Source organism: Crinia signifera, chromosome 7 (genome assembly GCF_055691185.1).
Source record: "Crinia signifera chromosome 7, ASM5569118v1, whole genome shotgun sequence".
NCBI classification, from domain to species: domain Eukaryota; kingdom Metazoa; phylum Chordata; class Amphibia; order Anura; family Myobatrachidae; genus Crinia; species Crinia signifera.
The window spans coordinates 181256557-181266435 of NC_139223.1; the positions used below are offsets into that span (position 1 = coordinate 181256557).

The 9879-nt window shown below is 42.3% G+C and overlaps 1 protein-coding gene across 1 annotated transcript; it reads left to right on the forward strand.

Moving 5' to 3' along the window:
• The first annotated feature begins 1014 nt into the window (after positions 1–1014).
• GBX2 (gastrulation brain homeobox 2) lies at positions 1015–9094 on the forward strand. The gene is made up of 2 exons (XM_083154558.1): positions 1015–2124; positions 8130–9094. Exons 1-2 carry the CDS (start codon positions 1620–1622, stop codon positions 8639–8641), a joined length of 1017 nt encoding a protein of 338 aa, XP_083010684.1. The 5' UTR covers positions 1015–1619; the 3' UTR covers positions 8642–9094.
• Positions 9095–9879: the final 785 nt, after the last annotated feature.

Consider the following 9879-nt stretch of genomic DNA (forward strand, 5'->3'; position numbering starts at 1 on the left):
ACATGGTTCCTGTGTATAATACTACATGGTGTCTGTGTATTATACTACATGGTGACTGTGTAGAATATCGCTCCGGCTATATATGGATCAATGTCACTAGGTCCATACTGACCGTATTCCACCTACTATCATCTGTAGGAGTCTCCTTTCTACCCAGAGAAAGTAAATCCAGGCTTATGTTTCCAATATATATATACAGTATATACAGAATTACAGAATAATAAGCAGCATTATGGCCACAGGTATTTAGTTATTCCCTTTATGACGGCACTTAGCTGCCTCTGCAGGTCGGGTCTGATGTCACTCAGCAGGTAATTGTCAAAGAGACCGATCAGTGTTACATAACTCTCAGAGTAAATAAATCATCTATATTACATATTTATACTATGGTACATATACCCCACAATACATACATTTACACACTATTGTTATAATACAGGTGCTCTAAAGACAGACAGACAGACAGACAGACAGACAGACAGACAGACAGACAGACAGATAGATAGATAGATAGATAGATAGATTAGATAGGTGGAATACATTGCTGATTATATGCATATATAAGTGATATGATATAATTAAACAAATACATATTTTTTTCTGCAATAAAGTCTGCTCCATCTGGAAATGTTATGTTACCCCCCCCCATTTGCACACTACATACACATGTAACAATGAGCAGACAGTATATAGGCAGTATATAGGCAGTATATACAATTCTCATCTCCATCTGCAAATACAAAAAGCATCGGCTGTCATCTCCAGTATAGCGCACACAGAGGCAGTCACAGCATGCCAGGGCAGCTGGGCATCTATGTGGGCACGGGTTAGGCTGGCAGCATGGTACCACTGAGTGAGGGACAGAGATCTGATCACAGTTCCACCCCTATCAGCACTTTAGTCTGACACTCTCTGAGGGGTGTGAGGTGGGGGGGCTAGGTCTGTGGGCACTCAGCCAATCGGTGGGAGGGAACAGACCCACGTGACCGAGGGAAGGTTCTAAAACCTGCCAAAATGTGAATGGGAAATAGGAGCTGAGTTTGTAGCTGGAGAAGCCCGGGAGAGAGGAGGCTGCACCCCGGTCACCCTGCTGCACTCTGCACGGACGTCTATACCCCTATACACTGGCACCAGGGACCATGCACTGGCTGTGAGCACTCAGCAGGACCCAGGACTCAGCTGCACAGCTGGCACTCAGGAGAGGAGGGCATCCATCGGGCATACAGTGCAGAGGGAGGACTCCCAGGTACAGAGAGAGGAAGAGGCTGCTGATACCAGAGAGAGAGAGAGAGAGGAGCCAGCATCCGAAAGTTGCTTCAGAAGGGGACCCCACGAGCTGAGGCTACACCTGAAGTGACATCTGCATAGAACACGGCACTAAGTACCAATTAGTGCCAGCAGTGTGCTCTTGCCTGATCTAATGACCTATCACCCAGCCTCTTACAGTCTATAAAGACCCCTGGACTCTCATATCCATCTGTTCACACGACATCCCTGGGACTCAGTCAGCGGACGCTATGCCAAGCTAAGGGTCTCTGCCAACAACCCTCAGCACTACCTGTGCCCACTCCAGGGTATATACCCACTCTTCTCCAGCCTCCTGCCATCCAGTAGCTTATATGAGTGCAGCCTTCCAGCCTCCCCTCATGATGATGCAGCGTCCCCTGGGCAGCAGTACAGCCTTCAGTATAGACTCACTGATAGGGAGCCCACCTCAGCCCAGCCCTGGGCACTTCGTCTACACGGGATACCCGATGTTCATGCCATACAGGCCTGTGGTCCTGCCACCTCCTCCCCCTCCACCACCGTCCCTGTCCCAGGGCAGCCTGCAGTCTTCTCTATCTTCCAGCCATGCCCACCACCAGATCCCCAGCCTGCCCAGCGGATTCTGCTCCAGCCTGGCACAGGGCATGGCACTGACCTCCACCCTCATGGCCACTCTGCCCGGCAGCTTCTCAGCCTCCCCTCAGCACCAGGAGGCGGCCAGGAAGTTTGGTGCCCAAAGTCTGCAAGGTGGGTTCGAGAAGAGCGATGGGGGCCAGTCTGATGGAGAGGACACTGGCAAGTCCTATGCCACCAAAGAGGGCACGTTGATGCCTTTCGCTGCCTCCGAGGCTTCCTTAGGTGAGTCCGTGTTCCTATGTCTGAGCCGGGTCTCTCTATGACACGGGGGTCCACATGTCCTAAGTATGTAGCATGACATGTTCTGACACATGTTGCTTGATTCATGTGGCTCGGAATTAATGAGCGACCGTATAAAAGGTAATTAGCGCAGAATAATTGATATCGCTGTCGTTCATTCGTCAACTAGATCGCGAATCGAAAAGTTCGAAAATGCATTTTATCGTCATAAATAATATTATAAAAGAGAGTTCGTGGGAGAGAGGCAGAGAATAATCTATAGGGAACACAAAATGAAACACTACTTTACCAACAAGAGATTAACGAAGTATTTACCTATTTATATAGCGAATAATCCCTAATATATATATGTCTAATATATATATATATATATATATATATATATATATATATATATATAAACACTATACATTGCTTATGTCAGTTTTATCGTCAGAGTTGTATATTTCCTAAGTTGTTATATATTTAGTGGTGTTTTATATTTATAACATTGCTATTATTGTAACTCATTAATTGCACACTTAGGCAAAACTTCGTAAATAATCGGATACAAATATGAATGATCAACTAGCTCGTTTCCATCGGATGCCGCATCGGATATCGCGTTACCGATATTATTCCTCTGGGATAGAAGTCTGTTTATTAAACAATTACAGGAATTAACGGTGAATCTTTCCTGATAATTATGTTTCACATTTTACAATGATCGCAGCGGCGAATCCGCGAACACACACGGCGGAAAGTTTCTGTATCATTTATATATGTGCAAAACAAACGAAATCAAATCATCGTTATCTGGTAAAAGATAATTGATAGAAACTGTTTTAAGTATGTTGTTGGCGAACGTTTGCCAACCCATGGGGACATTGTTGCGTGTATGTAATATAATTTTATATATATATATATATATATATATATATATATATATATATATATATATATATTTTAAATTATTATTATTATTATTATTATTATTAAACTTTCAACAGAATGTGACTGATCCGCCGGTATAGTCGCATTTACAATTATTTTGTTTATTAACACAGATTTATGTAAGAGGTATTGCAATTTCAATCAAATGAGTCTCAGACGATGCCTTGTTCATAAATTCCCTCAATGAAACTTTGATTAGTTTAGATTACATGCCCCCCATGTATATATATATATATATATATTTATATATATATATATATATATATATATATATATATATATATATATATATATATATATATATATATATATATATATATATATATATAGCCAATGCAGCCCTGCATCACAACGATTTTGCGGAGTTTTTGGACTCGGGGAAGATGTGAGGTTTCCTATGTCTGATGAACGGCAGGAGGATAACATTTATACGGAGAATAATACAGATACTGATTTCGTTTCTCTTTCAATATTCATTATTGAGTTATTTTGTTTATTTCTGTATGTGGTTGTTTGTAATTTAGGTGTGCATTATTGTATATGTGTGTGGGTGATTCTTATATAAATAATGTAAATTATACATGATTGCACCAGGCTGTATATGTGGGTGATTGTAGTATTATTATACATTATTGCACCAGGCTGTATATGTGGGTGACTGAGGTATTATTATACATTATTGCACCAGGCTGTATATGTGGGTGATTGTAGTATTATTATACATTATTGCACCAGGCTGTATATGTGGGTGACTGAGGTATTATTATACATTATTGCACCAGGGCTGTATATGTGGGTTATTGTAGTATTATTATACATTATTGCACCAGGCTGTATATATAAGTGACTGAGGTATTATTATACATTATTGCACCAGGCTGTATATGTGGGTGACTGTGGTATGATACATTATTGCACCAGGCTGTATATATGGGTGACTGTGGTATTATAATACATGCTTGCACCAGGCTGTATATGTGGGTGACTGTGGTATTATAATACATGCTTGCACCAGGCTGTATATGTGGGTGACTGTGGTATTATAATACATGATTGCACCAGGCTGTATATGTGGGTGACTGTGGTATTATTATACATGATTGCACCAGGCTGTAAATGTGGGTGACTGTGGTATTATAATACATTATTGCACCAGGCTGTATATGTGGGTGATTGTTGGATTATTATACATTATTGCACCAGGCTGTATATGTGGTGACTGTGGTATTATTATACATTATTGCACCAGGCTGTATATGTGGGTGACTGTGGTATAATACATAATTGCACCAGGCTGTATATGTGGGTGACTGTGGTATTATAATACATGATTGCACCAGGCTGTATATGTGGGTGACTGTGGTATTATAATACATTATTGCACCAGGCTGTATATGTGTTTAACTGTGGTTTTATAATACATGATTGCACCAGGCTGTATATGTGGGTGATTGTAGTATTATACATTATTATTGCACCAGACTGTATATGTGGGTGACTGTGGTATTATACATTATTGCACCAGGCTGTATATGTGGGTGATTGTGGTATTATAATACACAATTGCACCAGGCTGTATATGTGGGTGACTGTGGTATTATAATACATTATTGCATCAGGCTGTATATGTGGGTGACTGTGGTATTATAATACATGATTGCACCAGGCTGTATATATGGGTGACTGTGGTATTATAATACATTATTGCACCAGGCTGTATATGTGGGTGACTGTGGTATTATAATACATTATTGCATCAGGCTGTATATGTGGGTGACTGTGGTATAATACATGATTGCACCAGGCTGTATATGTGGGTGACTGTAGTATTATAATACATTATTGCACCAGGCTGTATATGTGGGTGACTGTGATATTATAATACATTAATGCACCAGGCTGTATAAGTGGGTGACTGTAGTATTATAATCCATGCTTGCACCAGGCTGTATATGTGGGTGATTGTGGTATTATAATACACAATTGCACCAGGCTGTATATGTGGGTGACTGTGGTATTATAATACATTATTATTGCACCAGGCTGTATATATGGGTGACTGTGGTATTATAATACATTATTGCACCAGGCTGTATATGTGGTGACTTTGGTATTATAATACATGATTGCACCAGGCTGTATATATTGGTGACTGTAGTATTATAATACACAATTGCACCAGGCTGTATATGTGGGTGACTGTGGTATTATAATACATGATTGCACCAGGTTGTATATGTGGGTGACTGTGGTATTATAATACATGATTGCACCAGGCTGTATATGTGGGTGACTGTGGTATTATAATACATTATTGCACCAGGCTGTATATGTGGGTGACTGTGGTATTATAGTACATGATTGCACCAGGCTGTATATATGGGTGACTGTGGTATTATAATACATGATTGCACCAGGCTGTATATGTGGGTGACTGTAGTATTATAATACATGATTGCACCAGGCTGTATATGTGGGTGACTGTGGTATAATACATGATTGCACCAGGCTGTATATGTGGGTGACTGTAGTATTATAATGCATGATTGCACCAGGCTGTATATGTGGGTGACTGTGGTATAATACATGATTGCACCAGGCTGTATATGTGGGTGACTGTGGTATTATAATACATTATTGCACCAGGCTGTATATGTGGGTGACTGTGGTATGATACATTATTGCACCAGGCTGTATATGTGGGTGACTGTGGTATTATAATACATGATTGCACCAGGCTGTATATGTGGGTGACTGTGGTATAATACATGATTGCACCAGGCTGTATATGTGGGTGATTGTGGTATTATACATGATTGCACCAGGCTGTATATGTGGGTGACTGTAGTATTATAATACATTATTGCACCAGGCTGTATATGTGGGTGACTGTGATATTATAATACATTAATGCCCCAGGCTGTATAAGTGGGTGACTGTAGTATTATAATCCATGCTTGCACCAGGCTGTATATGTGGGTGATTGTGGTATTATAATACACAATTGCACCAGGCTGTATATGTGGGTGACTGTGGTATTATAATACATTATTATTGCACCAGGCTGTATATATGGGTGACTGTGGTATTATAATACATTATTGCACCAGGCTGTATATGTGGTGACTGTGGTATTATAATACATGATTGCACCAGGCTGTATATGTGGGTTATTGTAGTAATATTATACATTATTGCACCAGGCTGTATATATGGGTGACTGTGGTATTATAATACATTATTGCACCAGGCTGTATATGTGGGTGACTGTGGTATTATAATACATTATTGCACCAAGCTGTATATGTGGGTGACTATGGTATTATAATACATTATTGCACCAGGCTGTATATGTGGGTGACTGTGGTATTATAATACATTAATGCACCAGGCTGTATATGTGGGTGACTGTGGTATAATACATTATTGCACCAAGCTGTATATGTGGGTGACTGTGGTATAATACATGATTGCACCAGGCTGTATATGTGGGTGACGGTGGTATTATAATAAATTATTGCACCAGGCTGTATATGTGGGTGACTGTGGTATAATACGTGATTGCACCAGGCTGTATATGTGGGTGACTGTGGTATTATAATACATGATTGCACCAGGCTGTATATGTGGGTGACTGTGGTATAATACATTATTGCACCAAGCTGTATATGTGGGTGACTGTGGTATAATACATGATTGCACCAGGTTGTATATGTGGGTGACTGTAGTATTATAATACATGATTGCACCAGGCTGTATATGTGGGTGACTGTGGTATTATAATACATTATTGCACCAGGCTGTATATGTGGGTGACTGGTATTATAATACATGCTTGCACCAGGCTGTATATGTGGGTGACTATGGTATTATAATACATGATTGCACCAGGCTGTATATGTGGGTGACTGTGGTATTATAATACATGATTGCACCAGGCTGTATATGTGGGTGACTGTGGTATTATTATACATGATTGCACCAGGCTGTATATGTGGGTGACTGTGGTATTATAATACATGATTGCACCAGGCTGTATATTTGGGTGACTGTGGTATTATAATACATTATTGCACCAGGCTGTATATGTGGTGACTGTGGTATTATAATACATGATTGCACCAGGCTGTATATGTGGGTGACTGTGGTATTATAATACATGATTGCACCTAGGTTGTATATGTGGGTGACTGTGGTATTATAATACATGATTGCACCAGGTTGTATATGTGGGTGACTGTGGTATTATAATACATGATTGCACCAGGTTGTATATGTGGGTGACTGTGGTATTATAATACATGATTGCACCAGGCTGTATATGTGGGTGACTGTGGTATTATAATACATTATTGCACCAGGCTGTATATGTGGGTGACTGTGGTATTATAGTACATGATTGCACCAGGCTGTATATATGGGTGACTGTGGTATTATAATACATGATTGCACCAGGCTGTATATGTGGGTGACTGTGATATTATAATACATAATTGCACCAGGCTGTATATGTGGGTGACTGGTATTATAATACATGCTTGCACCAGGCTGTATATGTGGGTGACTATGGTTTTATAATACATTATTGCACCAGGCTGTATATATGGGTGACTGTAGTATTATAATACATGATTGCACCAGGCTGTATATGTGGGTGACTGTGGTATTATAGTACATGATTGCACCAGGCTGTATATGTGGGTGACTGTGGTATTATAATACATGATTGCACCAGGCTGTATATATGGGTGACTGTGGTATTATAATATATGATTGCACCAGGCTGTATATATGGGTGACTGTAGTATTATAATACATGATTGCACCAGGCTGTATATGTGGGTGACTGTGGTATTATAATACATGATTGCACCAGGCTGTATATGTGGGTGACTGTGGTATTATAATACATGATTGCACCAGGCTGTATATGTGGGTGACTGTGGTATTATAATACATGATTGCACCAGGCTGTATATGTGGGTGACTGTGGTATTATAATACCTGCTTGCACCAGGCTGTATAACTGATCTTGTTCTATGCATGTTGTACAGGTTCCGCCCGGGGCCAGGGGAAGGAGGACCCCGGCAAGGATGAGGATGTGAAGGGAAAGGAAGACTCCTACCTGATGGACAGTGACCTGGACTACAGCTCAGATGATAACATCTCCTGCCAGGCAACCCACAAAGAGGAGGACACCCCAGAGGAGGGCCCCCAGAACCCCAACCCCTCCAGCAACAGCACCTCCACGGGTAAGAACCGGCGGAGGAGGACGGCCTTCACCAGCGAGCAGCTCCTGGAGCTGGAGAAGGAGTTCCACTGCAAGAAGTACCTGTCGCTCACTGAGCGCTCCCAAATCGCACACGCCCTAAAGCTCAGCGAGGTCCAGGTGAAAATCTGGTTCCAGAACCGCAGGGCCAAGTGGAAGCGGGTTAAGGCCGGCAATGCCAACTCCAAAACCGGGGAGCCCTCCAGGAACCCCAAAATCGTGGTACCCATCCCAGTCCATGTCAGCAGGTTTGCCATCAGGAGCCAACACCAGCAGCTGGAGCAGGCTAGACCCTGAGAGAGGACTCGCCCCATTGGGCTACAGACTGCAACTTTTTGGGGGTTCCCATTTCCCCTGTAGACTGAAATGGAGGAGCAGTAACTATTTATTAGGGCAGGAGGTCTGTGTGGACCCTCTCCCAGGGGGTCAGAGTCACCTCTGCAGCAGATTTGGGACAAAAACTTTTCAGGCCCCAGCAAACTGTTTTCTTTATTTTTTCTTTGAGGGGCTAGAGTCCCCCCAACCACCCACCCCCTTATATTTGGGGATGGGGGGCGGGGGGGGGGAATGAACTGATGTCCTCCTCGGCTCACCTGTGGGCTTCAGATTATGTTGTGATTAATTTATTCCGTGTCGCATATTTCTCTTAAATTATACATTTCGACAAAAAAGAAAAAAAAACTTTTTCAAAAAAATCCTCAGTCTTGTGAAATCCAAAAACTGTCCCCAATAAATGATCCCACTCGGCCAGTCTGGGAGATGTGGGGTGATTTGGGGGAAGGGGGGGTGGTGGAGGGTCCCTGCTAATCTCCCCTCATCCCCTCTGAGACTCATAATGTCAGAGCTGATCTGTGTGATGGGGAGGGGGCTGCGGGACATGTGGGGGCTGCGGGACATGTGGGGGCTGCGGGACAAGAAATAAATGAATGTACTTTCCCCCCTGAGAGCTGATTAATTGTGGGAGGTTGGAAGTGTCATGTGTGCGGCAAATGGGTCTGTGGGCCGGGGGAGGGGGCAGCCGACAGACACCGGGGCCCGGGATCTGTCAGGTTATTTGTGGCCGTGCTACAAAGTGATGCGGGCCCAGCAAGCGGCGGCCGGGGTCAGCGTTACATGCCGGGCCTGGGATCAGGGGAATGGCAGCACATGAAGGGAGGATAGGGAACAGATCTGCGGCTTCTGAGAGGCTTTATTCCTCGTCCTTCCCCTAATTACACACATAAGCATACTGTACTGGGGGGTGTCTGTGCCAAGCCAAAAATACACTGCCAGCCGGGCACAGGCCAGCCTCATGTCTGTACACTGCACTTATACATGCGGATGGTGCCAGACAGGTACAGTGCGGAGGTAGGGAGGTAAACAGACAGACAGACAGATAGATAGATAGATAGATAGATAGATAGATAGATAGATAGATAGATAGATAGATAGATTTAAAGATAGATGTGTAGATAGATATATTTAGATAGATGTATAGATGGATTTATAGATAGATATATTTATAGATAGATGTGTAGATATATAGATAGATAGAT

Bases quoted from the DNA above. Each gene is read 5' to 3' on its own strand.
- GBX2 (XM_083154558.1), top strand. From the start codon at position 1,620: ATGAGTGCAGCCTTCCAGCCTCCCCTCATGATGATGCAGCGTCCCCTG. The intron at 2,125-8,129 runs GTGAGTCCGTGT...CATGTTGTACAG, and splicing joins TGCCTCCGAGGCTTCCTTAG to GTTCCGCCCGGGGCCAGGGG.